The following is a 17,285-nucleotide window of genomic DNA, read 5'->3' as shown; positions in this document are numbered from 1 at the left end:
CCAACAACAGCAGGATAAAAGAACATTTTTAGAAAGAAAAAACAACAACACAGAAACATATACATTATACATTCTATCTAAACACTTACCTCTACAATCTTCTCTCTATTTTTGGTTGGGTTCATAGGAGGTTCTGTGAGTAAGATTTTACAGTTTCTGGTATCTATGTTAAGTTTCTCTGGTCCAAATGTATAGTCCCACAGGTGTTTCATGTCATCCCAGTTTCGAACTATGCCATTTTCCATAGGGTAGTTAACTTCTAACATTGAGCGTAATTCACTTGCCTCATCACCAACCATAAGATCCTAAAAATTATAATATTAAAGCTTAAGACAAATCAAATTTTGCATAAAATACCTTCAGAAAATTATATTCTCATATTTTGGTTAAATTTTGGAATAATTTTAATCTTTCTGGTACATTCAGATCAAGTATTTCATTCCACAAGTTAAAAATCTTTTATTTCAAGAACAATGCCTTACCAACTTTAATACGTTTTTATATACAATGTGGTTTAAATCAATTAAATGACCTTACCTTTAATATATATGTTTCCAAAAGAAGGGCATTAGCACAAATAAACCCCACATTTTCATATTTTGGAGGGTTTTGTATGAGGTTTCATCTGTTTCTTTTGCTCAAATATTCAAAAAATAAGGCCTGTGATATGTGAAATAGCACATCAGGGGGAAAGAAACTGGCAGAAAAATGCTCAATGCATGCAGCACATTTCTTTGTACTAAATATCAAAATGACAAGTATGATAAAGCATAATGAAAGAAGAAATGATTCTTTTTACACTACAATAAAGCATATATGCACCATATAACTTATAAATTTTACAAACTTCTACCTACATGTCTGAATTAGAATTCAGTTTCTATATGTGGCTCATCAAGAGAAATGAATATTTGTGAGATACAAAAAAAATAAGACACAGGGAAACACTTCTTTAAAATTATCTCATGAGCAACGTTTTTTATCTTAAAATGTAAGATTAGAAAATTATGGCACAGGAAGCAGAATACTCACAATTCTTATCTCCAATGAGAGCATATTTAAGATGACCCACATTTGAAAAGCCAAATTTTGTATGTATAAGAAAGCTAATGATGTCCTAGAACTTAAACTTATTTTAGAAATCAGCTAATCAAGATATTAAATAATCCTAATTTCTACATGTACTGATGAATTTTTTAAAAACTAGCATCAGACATAGCAACTATTTGCTACAATACCTTAAGTTTGAAACATGGGGAAAATAAAAGAAGCAGCAAAATTAAAGCCTTAAAACAGACTTAAATATACAGGGTGTCCCTCAAAAAATGTATACATACTTTAATAGCTGATAGCTCAATTGATGTTTTTTTCTTTTAAGAATAATAAACACTGCCTTTATGACTATTCAAAGTATGTATACATTTTTGGAGGACAACTTGTGTATGTAAGATTAAAACGTTTAAAAGTAATAATTTTTTTAAAGATCAGAGGTAAAACCATGATTTTGCAGAAACCTTTCATTAAAAAAAAAAAAAAGGTTTCTGCAAAATCCACTGAAGCAACAACAAAAAGGGAGGGGAGAGTTAAAGCAGATCCTAGAAATGTTCTCTCAAACTTATGTGTTCCAACTAGTATTTTATAAAGTTCATTTAACACAACTTAATATTCAAATTACTACAATATTAACTATTTAGCATCATCTGATAGGAAAATGCAACACTAAAACCCTGTATTTGTGAACTCTACTTAATTACATGGGTATGTTGAATTATTTAGGGTGAAGTATACTGATACTTTGAAATACATCAAAAAACAAGACAGACTGATGAATGGATAGATGGATACATATATGATATATCATTATAGCAAATGTTAATGTCAGGATCTAAATGATGGGTCTATGGATTTTACTATAAAATTTTTTCAACTTTGCTATATATTTTAAACACTTCTTAATAAAATGTTAAGGGAGATATTTATACCTGTAAGTGCTCATATTACTTTGGCCATTAACAAATATAATTTAATACACAATTTTGTTACTTACTTTCCTTTAGAATATATCTTTGTGTTGTACAAGGTAATACACTAGATAATTAGATAATTTGCATAAATCAATATACATTCACAATACATTTCAACAAATTTTACCAGAATATTAATTTTCATTCCATGCAAAAATAGGAGCTTAAGTATGTCAGACCCAATGCCAACTAAAAATAAAAGCCTCGTGTATCTACGTCTAGGAAATACATACTCTAAAAGACTAACTGAAAGAAATGTCTGGCATCAAGTATCTTACCATCCCTCTGAACAAAGACAACATGTAAAATGGAAGAAAACAAGTTTTAACTTATTAGGTTAGTTTAAAATTTGAGTAGCTCAAGTTACCTAAATTTATCCAAATCCTAAACATATAAATTTTCCTTAGAACATTTCTCCTTCCAAAACCCAAAAATTTTAAAGAGTTTTATGAAGCTTGCCTTCATACCTCAGAACCAAGTTATAAAGCGATCAGATCAGGCCTTAGATTTTTACCACCCACCTCATCAATGGACCTCAAGCCTAAACCATCACCTATTACCTGAAAGAATGAAAAATTATAGTAACTGTTCTGAGATGCTGTTTAAAAAGCATTTATGTACTATGAAAAGCAAGCAGTATAGGTTATATTTGCCAAGAACCATTTGAACAATGTCACCTCAAATTGAAAAATAGAACAAAACCACTTAAAAACCACAATTTAGTTCCTAGAAGGAATTTCCTTAAAAAATATTTGTGAAATTAAGTCTACACTGTTCTCTACAAATAGACTCAAATTTCCTTAGGATATTAAGAAAAGGCATGATCTTTTATTTAGGATAAATATAAGAATTTCCGCTTTTAAATGTTTTTACTTAAAAGAAAACTCCACAAGTTACTCTTACTAGTTAAAATACATTATCACTAGAAATGCCTATCATTCATCTTTGTCAAAGCTGCTTACAAATAATATTAAAAAACTAATTTGAAAATAACCTACCACAGAAGCATTTAGACTATCACAGAAAAAAGCACAATGAAAGAGTAAATTGTCTGGGATGTACCCAGAAGCTTCTAGTTCAAAAGAAAAAGGTGCCACATTTACTTAGTGGGAAACCTGTTGTTTATGGAAAAGTCTGATAAGACTCACCGTGTACTTATTTCTCCTCGGATAATGTTATAAAATCTGCTCATCAATAAGGATAGTATAGGAATTTCACTACTCTTTACTATCTATATTTCATTTGCATATTAAAATTTTACTGTTTATTAAAAACACATGATACTGTACTGGATGCAAATACATATACAAGCTATCTATGATGGGCAATGTTCAATTTGACATTGATCAATATAGTGAATTTATCCAAATGTAACAACTTCACCCCAATCTTTTGGATCACACATATCCTATAAAAAACTACTTGGTTTCTAATATTATGCACACCACATTCCATTTTAATTATAACATTCATCTGTAAGAAACACAAGAAAATAATTCAAAACTATGTTAGTACATCAGTTCTGGTTTGGTCCATTGTATGCAATCAGGAAAGTATAGGATCAAAGTACTTAAAATTAAAATATGGAACTACCCCCCTCCCCAATACTAAAGGGACACAAAACAATAACTACTGTCCCACCAAGCAAAAGTGGAAAACAAACAGAGAGCATGTGTGTAACCTCACTTACCATCTTTTTGTTATTCTACTTCAACAGGTCAAGAAAGGTGAAGAGAGAGAAGGTAGAAGTAAGAGTCAGAAAAGGCCTAAATAAAATCCTCACTGAAATTTTTAAAACATACAAGCAATAGAGAACAATTAGGTTGAGGTCAGATGCAGTACTACTATATTTTTATGGAGTTAACAATTAGGGCCAAATTAACATGAAAAGTTATTACTTCTGAATGAAAATTAACTCATTAAACAATTTAAATTTCCAGGTGTTTTTTTTAGTCTACAACCACATTTCAGCTAACAAGACACAAAAAGTCTAAGTCAATACACTAGACAGAGGAATTCCAAAAAGTCAAGTTTCTTTAAATTCATTACTGAATTTAAGAACCTTAATTAAGGAAAATAAATGATAACAGGAAAGGTGTAGCTGGGTAAGCAGAGGATAAGTTTAGAGTTGTTTTTCTAAGCTCCAGCAGTCAAGTTAAATTTTACAGTTTTCTGTCTTTTACTGGAAGAACAATTTAACTTGAAAGACTTAAAAGACTAAGCAGATTGAACAGAACTGAGCCAACAGAACACAGAATGACAAACCATACAAGCAATGCTATTGGGGAATTCCTTAGTAAAAAATATCTCATTAATATATTGACTAGTTTCATTTCTATCACTTGGCCTTAAAAAGCAAGAAAATGGGAGTTAAAAGATATGTAATTATTTGTGCCTATGGTGAAGAATAAAAATGGCTATATGTGATATACCTTAATACCTTAAAAATGTTAATATCCATAAAGTACATTAAAAAATTCTTTACAAACCTGATACTGAATAAAAAGACTTTCTACTCCATTTAAAAATTTATCCTTCTCACTATTATTAAATTTTAAGTCAAAGTCTACTGACGATCGAATTCAATCAGAACAAAAATTCACAAAAAGAGAATAAGGAATCCCATAAATTTCCCAAAAGTCCCTAAAATGAAAACACTCATCAAAAGTGTCCCATTTGATTATCCGTAAAATAACAAGAGGCCAGCATAATTCACTATTTTAAGTCTTTAAGAAATTAACAAAGAACCTAAGTTTCAATTTATATTTTTATTCATTGCTAATTCAACTCTAATCCCAAGAGCAGAGAGCTACCAAGTAGCAAATCTCTACTGCCTATTACCACCTTACTAGAAAGTTCCAACAAATGTCCCAAAGAGGTTCACCCTAACTCATGTTTCAAGTGACTCATAATCTTAATAGTTCACTCAAGTCTTGCCAAAGACTGTCCAGATAAGACCAACAATGCTAGCTTGTTCACAAATAATTCAGTGAGAGAGCCCCTAAATTCTACTGCATTTTGTATAACCTGACCCCTAGACCACCTGAAGAATTTAAGTCAATTGGTGACAACAGTCCTTTTGGTTGATTTGTTTCTTTTTTCTTCTAAAATATCATAACTCCCATTTGATTTCCAACCCCTTTAATATGGAAGAAAAATCCATCATCCTTAATGCTGAGTCTCTAGTGTCAGGTACAGTGAGTAGGGAATGATAACCTTCCCTCTTTTCTCTTTCTGGTAAGGTAATAATGCAAGACAACATAAAAGACTTGTACGCTTCCTCCTGCACATCATGGAAACCAGTTATTACATTAGCGAAAAAAGGAAACAATAAGATTTACATCCTGTGTTTTCCTGACTAACTATATAAAAATGTAGAGGGATCAGGCCATGATTACATGAAAAGGAAAAGTCTAAGGTCCCAAAGAAACACTAACATATATAATGACAAATATATGGAACTGAAAAACATAAAAATGCCAGGCTTTCTTTTAAAAATTATAATTCACATTCATATAAAAACCTTAAATGTTTTACTCCATTCAGAGTAATGGCATCAAGCCATACTTAAAGGTAGATAAAATTAATTTCAGTTTTTGTGCCTTTCTTCAGGTGGGGAGAGGGGTGGGATGGGAATTGGGGGATGAGGACAAATATGTGACACCTTAATCAATAAAGAAATAAAAAAAAAAAAAAGAAATTCTGCCCTCCCCCTTTGCTTTTCATGGCATCATATTTTAAAACTACTTAATTCAACGAACATCTCATAGGTTTGAACCTCATTTATCAATAAATAAAGTATTACCTTGATTTCAATGTTTCCCACTTTGGTGGTTGATCTGATAATAGGTCTTCCAACCAAAGCTGGGAAGATGTGTTCAGGAAAGTTAGAGCCTGCATATCCACACTTCACAAACTGGAAGAGAACAGTAAAAGTGGGTTAGTCGAGGTACTGACCATATTCATTTAAAAACAGTATCTGAGCCAGGCTGGTGTGGCTCAGTTGGTTGATGTCGTCCCATGCACCGGGAAGTCGCAGATACCTTTTCCGATGAGGGCACATGCTCAATTCCCAGTACAAGGGGCTCAGGAGGTAGCCGATTGATGTTTCTCTCTCTCCCTCTACCTTCCTCTCTCTAAAATCAATCAATACATTAAAAATATGCATCTCTGAAAAATACCATTTTGCATTTATACAATATTTTAAACTTTGGATACTTTCAAATTATCTAAACTGGCCATCCAATCTATCATATCTCGTTTTATTTTCTTTATGGCACTGACTACTACTGGAGTTCATGTTTATTTACCGGTAAACTGATTACTTAGTGCCTAAGTCCCTCACTACAGAGAAAGCCTCAGGAGGGCAGGGAGCTCAGCTGAGCAATTCATGTGGATCCTGATGCCTCAAAGAGGTCCTAACACACAGTGGTCACACAAGAAGTATTTGAGCCTTGGCCAGTGTGGCTCAGGTGGTTAGGCATCAGCCCATGTACTGAAAGACTGCCGGTTCAATTCCCAGTCAGGCCATATGCCAGGAGGGCGTGGTGGCAGGATCCCCCATGGGGGGCATGCAGGAGGCAGGTGATTGATGTTTTGCTCTTACTTCGATCTTTCTCTCTCTCTCCTTCCCTCTAAAAATTAAATTTAAAAAAAAGTAATATTGGGAGAAATGGACAATTCAGTCAACTACTTTTTTTAAAACTTACTTATTGATTTTAGAGATGGAGAGAAACATTAATTTGTTGTTCCACCTATTTATGCATTCATTGGTTGATTCTTCTATGAGCCCTAACCGGGGAATCTAACCCACAACCTTGGTGTGTCAGGACATTGCTCCAACCAACCAAGCCACCCAGCCAGGGCAACAACAACTATTTTAAAAAGAGAAATGTTAGAAAATGAACAATAGAGCTCAAGTTTTCATTCTAAAGCATGCTTGCATTCATCTCTGGCAATTCACTTAAGCAACTCATTTTCCAAAATGGGAAAAATCAAATGGAGTCTGGACTAGCATCATATTAAAATAAACATTTATTAGGCATTTTTGGCTGTTAACAGTTTTATATTTATATAAATGTATTTAGTAATATCAGGTAACAATTTCATATTCAAATAGTGTACTTCTCCAATGAGGGCATATCATTATTGACTTTACTTCCATTTTATGCATAAGGAACTGATACACTAGCAGACTTAACAACTACAGCAAAACTGAAAATAGAACCAAGGGTCTTTAAATTCTTATACCAATAATATAGTCTGTTTAGTCTTATTTTTAAGAGCAGACATTGTAAGAAAAATGCCATTAAAACTTCAGGGGGAAAGGGGAGGTTAACAGGGAGGCTGCTGAGAAATGTTTTCAGCTTTAGCTGCAACCTTTTGGCAGCACAGAAATACAAGTTATGCCTCTCAGCCCACCAGGACTCCATCTTTAGACATACGGTCACCGCTGCTTCTTGGTGCTGTGTGGTCCTGATAGAGAGGAGAGTTCTGGAAACCTGGTACCCACTAGTGCAGTGATTCTCTTCCCTTCAGGGCCTAAATGTGCGTACTTTTAGGTAACCTCTCCTGTGTTCTGCCCCTCCCCACTCTAAAATGTGGGCCTCTGGTGTGTGCGGAGGAGCTCTGGGAAAGTGTGCGGGCCAGTTGCAATATATGTTAGGAACAGGCTTTAAAGATGAGTTGAGCTAGAGGTGAGTGGACTTGGGGCTTTGTTTAATCTGCTTCTTTGGCATATGGCAGCGCTGCCTTCTCTTCCTGGTGGGGAGCACAGCTCCTTTGTCTTCACTGCCTTCAGAAGACGAGGGACTCCTGTCCCTGCCAGGGCCATGCTGGGCTCTGCCCTGATCAGAACTAAGGCAAAATCCAGCTCACTTGATGTGAACTGAAATGATATGGAAGGGTAGAGAATCTGTTATTATCCTGCCCATACTGAAATTTCTACATAAATAAAATTTGTCATGATCACCAGCATTAGTCATAATTTATATATGTATTCCAAATATAGAAAGTAAATAAAGTTCTTACATTTACCTCAAAGAATTAAGGAAAATTATAAAATGAATTGACTAAAAAAAGAGTCGGTAAGTCTGGGAGGGCCATTTTCAGCATGTTAAATGTAAACAAATGACTTAAGTGCAAAATCATAATAGAAGGTGAAGGTGGAAGAGCTTTGGATAGGGTATAAGTCAAGTCCTGGTGCAGGGAGGAGGCTGGGAAGGTTGATATGCTTCTCCTCTCATTATGATCAGGCCTCATTTTCAGAATCATGCAATGTGGCAAATCTATAAATATCACATCACTCATTGTTTTCTGACTATAACTGTTCAGATGGGTAGTTCATATCTTAAAACTCTTGTTTGGATATATTTCAAGGGACAAAATATTTCCCAAGTGCCTGAGGTAAGAAGACAAAAACTGAGACAACCCTCGCCCCACCTGAAACTAGAAAAACAATTTTAAACCTGCTATTCCTGTACTTTACAAAAAAGGAAAATGTGGCTTTTAATTCAAATTAAAGCTATCACTCACTTGTTAATGAAATTACTCTGCTTAAGTAATTTATTGCAAGCATTTGCTGCCATAGTAATCTAGTGTTAGCATTCCTACGGGATATAAGATAATTCGGTCAAAATGGCAATAACTGCACTATTTCACATTATTTCAAATGTGAAAGCACAGGTAGCTATAATAACACAAATATTACAATAACCTATTCCTCGATAATAGAAACTAACAGACAATCCAGCATTTTTCTTGCAAAAAAGTCTGTATTTAAAAAAATCTAAATCCAAACCATGATGTGATGAAATGAAAAGAAAATATTCTTTCCTAAGCTACTCATTTAGCATCATTTAAACCTTGAAATTCCTTCCCCACTCCAATCATTTTAAGACTTGGAGACTTAGTTCTCTAATTGTGTGCAATAAGTCTGTGTTTAAGAAATAGCTTTTTACCATATATAGTTTCCTTTTCATAGCACTGTGGTTTAAACTGGCTCCCTTACTTCCCACTGAGTCATCAAATGGTAAGAACCTAACACTATAATGTTCTTTCAAGCAAAGATGAAAAAAAAGTTTCTGTACATTTGCTCTAAAAGTATCTTTTTTCTCTCAAAAAATAAACAGATTTATAAAGCTTCACTTGGACTTATTGTATTTGTATTTTTCTTTATTAATTTTATCTGATAGTACTGGTATATTACTTTAATTTCCCAGTGATTACCCTGATCTCACACAACCAAAATAGTCATTCTATTTATTCCAAAGCATTTTACAGGGTAAAACCAAATCTTTTGTGTTGTTAGGTGTGTGTTTTTTGTTAATCCTCACCCGAGGCTACTTTTTCCATTGATTTTTAGCGAGTGGAAGGAAGAGAGGGAAGGAGGGAGGGAAAGAGAGAGAGGGGGAGACACACACACACACACACACACACACACACACACACACACAATTGGCTGCCTCCGGCACTGACGGGGACCAGGGATGGAAACTGCAACCCAGGTATAGTGGCCTTGACCCTTCAGTGTGCAGGCAGACACTCTAAATACTGAACCACATCAGCCAGGGAAAACCAAATTTGTTTTTTATTTATTTCTATTCCAAACACTCCTGAATTCAGCAAAATAAATTAACATAAGCCAGATAGAGCAGGCCATATGCAAATACAAATGGGAATTATAAATCCTATATAATAAAAGCCTAATATGCAAATTGTCCCCTCAACCGGGAGTTCGACTGCTCACTACTCGACCGCTCACTAAGACGTGCACTGACCACCAGGGGGTGGCACGGAACATGGCGGGCATCCTCGACGTGGCACTGGCAGCAGGCGGCAGTGGAGGCACTGCTGGCCCTGATGGGCCCCAACAAGCAGGACCGAAGCGGGATGGTGGAGCAGGTGAGCAGGCAGCGCCAGGCCAAGGTAGATGCGAGCAGCCCGATCACCCCATTGAACTCCCCACAAACAGCGACAAGTGGTGGTGGCAGGGGGCGGGGCCGCAGCCCAGCTCCCAGGCACTGAGGGAGCCAGGCGGGAGCCCGATTGCCCCACAGACAGCGACCAGTGTCCATTACAGTGAAAGGGCAATTAGCAATATTAAAATATTTCTTCTAATTATTTTCCTTTCAATGTGCAGGAATCCGTGCACCGGGCCACTAGTGAAAATATAATTATCCTAGCATTATAAGCTACTTTGTATCACTAGATCATAAAAACTACCAGTCACCTGGTAGGCAGTTGTCTTCATTGTGGGTGGTGAACTAACTCACTGCTGATGAAATCACCCAAGTTTGATAACAGAATACACAACACCAGAGGCCTGGGAAGAACTCTTGAAAGGCATCTAAACCTAAGCAGATATCCAGATTTTCACCTATTTGGCCACTTTCAGTGGCTCTATTTTAGGTGGTAGGTTTGAACAGTTATGAGGACGAAGCAAATAAATTATTAGAACTGGATGAGTTTTCCTCCTCTAGGCTGCCCTAATGAGAAACTGGTTGGGGGCTAGTGAGAAAGCAGAACAAGGGACCAACATTCAGCATGTGATCATAAGAACTCACTTACTCTTAGAGCATTCAACTTGGGGCCTATCAGAGGAGTTAAAAAAAAAAATCAACTTCTCAAATTGCCTATAATTAAAACTTTAAAACCTAAAACGTGTAAGAGGCAAGTTGCTTTAGGGTAAGAACTATTTCCACAAGTTTTTAGAAATTAAATTTGAATATCTTGTTTAATATATAATTGTAAAGGAATCATTATACCTTCAGCTAACTAAATAAATCAAGATAACTATAAAAAAGAATATAGAAGCTAAGTGGTTCCTATTTTTCTAAATTATTTATTATTATTTTCTAAATATGTTTTTATTAATTTCAGAGGAAGAGAGAGGAAGAGATAGAAACATCAATGATGAGAGATAATCATCAATCAGCTGCCTCCTGCACGCCCCCTACTGGGATCGAGCCGAAACCCAGGCATTTACCCTTGACTGGAATCGAACCTGGGACATATCAGAACTGTTTCTTCATTTGAAGTTGATTATATCTATAGAAAATCTGAATAAAATTTAAAAATAAGAAATGTAACACCAAATATATTTTTACTTGAACCAGCTACATTTTTTCTTATATAGGTAATAGTAACTGATTTTTTGTCTTAAAGAACAAGATCCTTAAATTATTAATTAGAATAAGACTAATCAATAACATACAATCAGCTTCCGAACATAGCTAAACTAATGAAATAGTAACATAAAAATGAGCTCATGGCCCTGGGCAATGTAGCTCGGTTGGAGTGTTGTCCCATACACCAAAAGGTGCAGGTTCGATTCCCGGTCAGGGCACATACCCAGGTTGCAGGTTCAAACCCTGGTGGTCCAGATGTGTGCTGGAGGCAGCCCATTGATAGCTCTCTCTCTGTCTCTCAGCAATTAAAAACAATTTTTTCTTTAATGAGCTTACAGTTAACATCCCTATTCTAATTGAATATCACAAAACTCATTACAAATATAGGGTTCATTAGCCTTCCAAAAAGAGGAATCACCCCTCCCCCACAAAAAAAAAAGAGGAATCCAGCCCTAGCAGATTTGGCTCAGTGGACAGAGCACTGGCCTGCGGACTGAAGGGTCCCAGGTTCGATTCCGGTCAAGGGCCCAAACTTCAGTTGCAAGCTCCATCCCCCCCGAGCCCTGGTCGGAGCGTGTGGGAAGCAATATGTTTCTATAACCAAGGTTTCTCTCTCTCTCTGTCTCTCCCACTTCCTTCCACTCTTTCTAAAAATTAAAAAAAAAAAAAAGAGGAATCCATTAAAACATAACTGGCTCATATTTCTAAAGAGAATTATCTGGCATATTCACAAAACAAAATGTTTTAAATTCAATTTTTAAAGCTTTAAATTTAGTTAGAGGTCAACTTGAGACTAATATCTTTTAAAAAGTACCTTTAACTGAGTTTTAACTATAAAAGTAATAAATGTTTATAGTTTCTTTTGTTTAAAGATAATTTAACAGTACATGTCTTGTTAAAAACACAAAGAACATTTTCCCAATAATTAGAAAGAGTTATGAAGTCCTCATCTTCTCTCACTCCGTTATAACTAGTCTCACAAGTAATCACTATTAACATTTTTTATGTATCCCTCCAAAACTTTCATATACACACACATCTGTGAACATATATTTTTAATAAAGAACACTCACATAAATGGGATCATTTTTCAACTTAACAATAAATCTTAGATAACTTTCCATAGCAGTAGATCTGCCTCTTTTCTTTAAAGTATTCATTTTGTATGATGTCCCATTATATGATAACACCCTTATTACTCAAGACCATTTTAAACTAAGTTCAGATAAAGCTAGTAAAAGTCTGTAACAAATTCCATCAAGGGAAGTATTATGGCAGTGAATATTAGGTCTTTTCCCCTCCTCAACAATCCAGTTGTCAAAGTGTTTTCAAGTTCAAGTAAAACCTTTTTTAATTCATATGTCACATTTATGGAAGAAGGGGGAGAAAAGTCACAAAATATGCAACTCCAAAATGGTTAGACATCACTGTCATGTAGGAGAAAGTTATCACTATGGAACTCATCCAAAGTAAGTAGCATTTCTGTCTTCTAATTTGCTGACTTGGCTGCCCAAAATACATTTTTAAAGGCGGAGAGGGGTGCGTTTGAAAGAAAGAGCTCTCAAATAATTTCTTAATCAGTGTTTTACTCCGGTTTTTACAATTATTTGCATTTTAGTAGCTTAAAGACTAACATTATCTGTAATCTGAATCTAAGGACAAAAACGGGGGGGGGGGGGGGGGGGGTCCTGGCCAGTGTGGCTCGTTGGTTGGAGCGTCCGTGCACCGAAGGGTCTCTGTTAAGATTCCGGTCAGGGCACATACCCAAGTTTCGGGTTTGACCACGGGGGAGGGGGGGGGGGGCGAATGGGAGGCAACCCCTGAAGTTTTTCTTTCTCTCACAGCCATGTTTCTCTCTCCCTCTCCCTTCCTCTCTCTCTGAAATCAATAATAAAAAATAAAAAACATATCCCCGGGTGAAGAGTTTAAAAAATTAAAATCGGGGGGAGAGGGAGGTGCCAAAACTGATGAACTTCCCCTAAGGTCAGTAGAACTCACACTGGGACTCCTTGAGGGGTGCTGGATGTCCCGAGACCATTCAATGGAACATGTTGGTCTCTGCGGAGCCACCGTGGGCAAAATTCCCGGCATGCAGAACAAAAAGTAAATTATGCACTCCGATCTGGCCTCTACTTCCCTCAAAAAGAAAAAAAAAACACACAAAATCTCAAAACTGCTGAAGGGCTGAGGCTTGCACTGACAGTACTTCCTTTTTTTTTTTTTTTTTTTTTCTTTAAACTCGTTTCCTGCCTCCCATTCGGTACCTACACAGGAAAAGGAAGGCCTCTGGGTCTTTCCCCTTTTTACACACCGGCGACCCGGGGCGACGAAGCCCTTCCCGAGCACACAAACCCAGTCTTTTACGCCTCCGACCCTTTAGCCAAATTGCCCAGCTTGGAGCGTGGAGCCGGCCCCTGCGGGGCAGCAGGCATGGATCCCCGTGCAGTGCCGGCCTCGCCCGCCGCCCCGACCCGGATGGATGAGGGGGCGGTGCGTGGTAAGCTCTGGGAGACCAGGGCCCTCGCTCCCTACATCCACGGAGGCGGAAAGGGCTGCCCCCGCGCCCCTGGGCCCGGACGGCTCGAGGGCCCAGGGGTGCAACCCCGCGCGCCTAGGGCCCGTGCGCCCCACCCGGACCCGGGGCCACCGCGGCCTCCCCGTCGGGAGCTTACCCCGGTGCCGTTGTCGCACACCACCACCTTCCTGCCCTGGCTGTCCATCGTCCGCCTGGGAGAGAGCCGCCGCTGCCCCGGACAACCTACAGCCAGCACCTACTGCAGCCGCCGCCCGGCGCCTTCCTCTTCCTCCTCCACCTCTCGGCAGCCGCTCCTAGGCTGCAACTCTCTCCCCTTACCGGAAGTCGCCACGGGCCCGGCCCCGCCCGTCATTTAACTGACGGCCAGCGCGGAAAAGGTGGGGACGGAAAGGAGGCCGAGACTAACAGCGCTCAGGTCCAATAGGAAGCGGAGGGGCTCCGAAGCCCCGCCCTCAGCGGCGGCTCCAGTTCCGCCTTCACGGTCACCGCCCACCCGAGGAACGCTGGAGGTCTGGTTTCCGGCGCTTCGCCGGCCCATTACCGTAGACGCCCCGGTGGGCGCTGCCGCCTCCTCCCTAGGCAGGCGTCGGAGGAGTGTAGGGCGCCGCTTACCCTTCTGCAGAAGGCTCCGGCAGGTCACCGGGTCTGTCGCAGATGGCCGGGAATGTGCCGAAGCCAGCCGGGAGGGGGAGCAAAGCTGGAGGTCCTTCCGGGTCGCACCGTGGAACAGGGCTTCGTGTGTCCTTGCTTCTAGGACCACTTTCTTCCAGCAGCGCCACATGGCATCGCACCTCTTCAGTATGTGCACCTGTTTGAACCCAGAGCCTCGGTTTTTGAAATCAGACAACCCCGGGCAGGAGGCTGTGGCCAGAAATAAAGGACAAAGATTTCCTCAAGGAAATTAGGGTGTGCAAACGGAAAACACAGCTAGTTAATATCCAGAGTGTTCCAAAGGAGCAGGAAAAGCTGAGAGGTCTTCGAGTAAAAAAGAACATACTAGAGAAGAATCAGTTCTGCATTCTTTGCTGATGGGTTGGTCCGAGATGGTAATCTTCCAAGTGTCTAGTGGTCTGGATAATGGAGCATTTTTTTTTCCTGAGTTGTTCAGATGGTTATCTGTGGAAATAATGTACATCTAGGCATTGACACTCAACTGAAAAGTTTAAGTCCCCAGGCTAGGTAAGGCAAGAATAGAATAATTTCCTCCTCGTTCCTCAGCCTACTTGATTTTAGTAATTTAGCAGCTTGACCTTAGTGACTCCATTTTATTTCTTTATTCCTCATTATTTATTAGTTACATACTTTTTTAAACATGCTCTCTACCGCTAATGCCCCTCCCTTTTTTTTTCTTTTGGATTACTAATTTTTACTTTTTAAGAAATAACACCTGTTGTTTTCTTCTAATTATAAAAACAGTACATGCAAATAGTAGAAAATATAAACAATTGTCTACTCACTACACTAACGAAAATGCAGCAAAGCCTCTTAATTATGCAAATTCAGATATGATACTATTGGTGACTGTTTCCTGCGTCTATACCAAGGACATTATAGTCATTTTACTTTTCTCTAATATAGCCCCACATTTTAGGTGGTTGAATTTCTTTTTATTCAAATACAAGCAAAAGTTTAATTAGAAAGTCACAGAGGTAGAAGTGAGCCAGCTGGGCTGTGTGGGCTCAGGAAACAAGTTACAGAGGCAAAAGAAGGGCCTTAGGAGCTCAAGAGTATGAAGGGCAAAGAAAACTCGCCTGGGGAAAGAAATAGGGGGAAAGGCACTGGTAGGCTCCAGAGGGAGAAAGCACTCCTTAGGTGGTTGAACTGTTTTTTGAGGAGGAGCTTCATTTCTAGACTTCTGATGAGATTTTATATTATTCCACACAAAAACCTTACTATCCCCAATTAGCTATCCCCATTTTACACATGAAGAAATGGGGGTTTTAAAATAATTAGGTCTAGCAAAGTCATAAGATATCAGATCTACATACAGAAATCAGTATATTTATATATGACACCAATGAACAATCTAAAAATCAAATTAGGAGGACAACTTCATTCACAAGAGCATCAGAAAATCTGAATAAATATAATGAAAGTAATGCAAGACCTATATCAGTGATGGGCAACCTTTTGAGCTTGGTGTGTCAAACTTGGCCAAAAAACTGAGCATAACTCCGGTAGTGTGTCACTTTGAGGAAAAAACATTATTTCGCAAATATTTCATCCTCAGGAGCAGCAAATGTTTCATCCTCGGCATGTGGCCGCCTCAGCGGCTGCGTCATCAGAAATGGCTACGCGTGTCAGTGCTGACACGCGTGTCATAGGTTCACCATCACTGACCTATATACTGAAAATTACAAAACATTGCTGAGGATAATCAAAGAAAATCTAGATAAATAAAAATACCGTGTTCACAGATTGAACACTCTTTGTTAAGATGACAGTTCTCAAAAATAGACCCAGAGACATAGAAGCATGAACAGACTGTTAAACCCTTTGCACTCGCTTGCTTTTTTCTCGATTCCTTTATTCTAATGCTAACTGTGTCGAGTCACACTCGACATCCGAGTGCAAAAGGTTAAACCTCAGAGGAAAGGCAGGGGAGGATGGGTGGGAAGAGATCAACCAATGAACTTGTATGCATATATGCATAACCCGTGGACACAGACATTGGTGAGGGCCTGATCGAGGGGGGAGGGGAGCAGGCTGAAAGAGATTAATGGGGGAAAAGGAAAAATCTATGTAATACTTTCAACAATAAAGATTAAAAAAAAAAAGATGATAGTTCTCCCAAAATTGACCTAAACTAGTATATTCAATGTTATCTCTCAAAACCCCAGAAGGCTTTTTTCTTTTTAGAAATTGATGTTTGATTGTAAAATTTAAATGGCAACACAAAGGAACCAGAATAATCAAAACAATTTTGAAAAAGAAAAGCAAAGGTGGCAGGTTTCTACTACCTGATTTCAAAACTTATCTTAAAGCCACAGTAATGAAGACATTGTGGTATTGGCATAAGGACACACATATAGATCAGTGGAACAGAACAGATAGCCCAAAATTGATTCTCAATAAATGTGCTAAAAACAATTCAATGGGGAAAGGGTAATCTTTTTAACAAATAGTGCTGGGACAATTGGATACCCCCATGTGGGGAGAAGAACAACTCTGATCCTAACCTCACACCATAAACAAAAATTAATTCAAATATAAAAGAGCTTTAAACTATAAATTCTGGAAGAAAACAGGGGGAAAATCTTTTGATGTTAAGCAAAGACTACTTAGATATAACACCAAAGTCATGATACATAAAGGAAAAAAAATTCCTCTCTGTAAAAAAATCAATGAAATATATATTTTTTTAAAAGATCATTTTAGTCTATAACACTTCCCTTTGTCTTTATTTTATATTTTTCCCTCAGTCATTTTTTTAGACCTTTTTGTTGTTGTTGTTATAGAAACTATATCATTTGTCCTCTAGAATTTCACACTTTCTGTACTGGTTGATTGTATTCACACAGTGTTGTTTTTCTTGTTCCTCTAGCTTCCATATTTTTTGTAAGCTTATAGTTAGCTCTGGGTGTCCTGTGTTTAGTG

The 17,285-nt window shown here is 37.9% G+C and overlaps 1 protein-coding gene across 2 annotated transcripts in view; it reads right to left on the bottom strand.

Moving 5' to 3' along the window:
• The window catches only part of ACTR2 (actin related protein 2), a 37,433-nt gene extending 23,360 nt beyond the window's left edge, over window positions 1-14,073 (bottom strand). Inside the window, exons 1-3 of one of the 2 annotated variants that reach the window (XM_054727892.1) lie at window positions 13,825-14,073; window positions 5,830-5,940; window positions 90-305 (exon numbers count right to left, since the gene is read on the bottom strand). In XM_054727892.1, the coding sequence (XP_054583867.1) occupies window positions 90-305; window positions 5,830-5,940; window positions 13,825-13,872 (375 nt within the window). In that variant the 5' untranslated portion in view covers window positions 13,873-14,073. The remainder of the gene's footprint in view (window positions 1-89; window positions 306-5,829; window positions 5,941-13,824) is intronic. The other variant, XM_008147537.3, reaches the window with a different exon arrangement.
• Between the last annotated feature and the right edge of the window lie 3,212 nt (window positions 14,074-17,285).

Source organism: Eptesicus fuscus, chromosome 16, assembly GCF_027574615.1.
Source record: "Eptesicus fuscus isolate TK198812 chromosome 16, DD_ASM_mEF_20220401, whole genome shotgun sequence".
Lineage (NCBI taxonomy): Eukaryota > Metazoa > Chordata > Mammalia > Chiroptera > Vespertilionidae > Eptesicus > Eptesicus fuscus.
The sequence above is the reverse complement of the archived record's forward strand: the minus strand, read 5'-3'. Positions and strand labels throughout refer to the sequence as shown.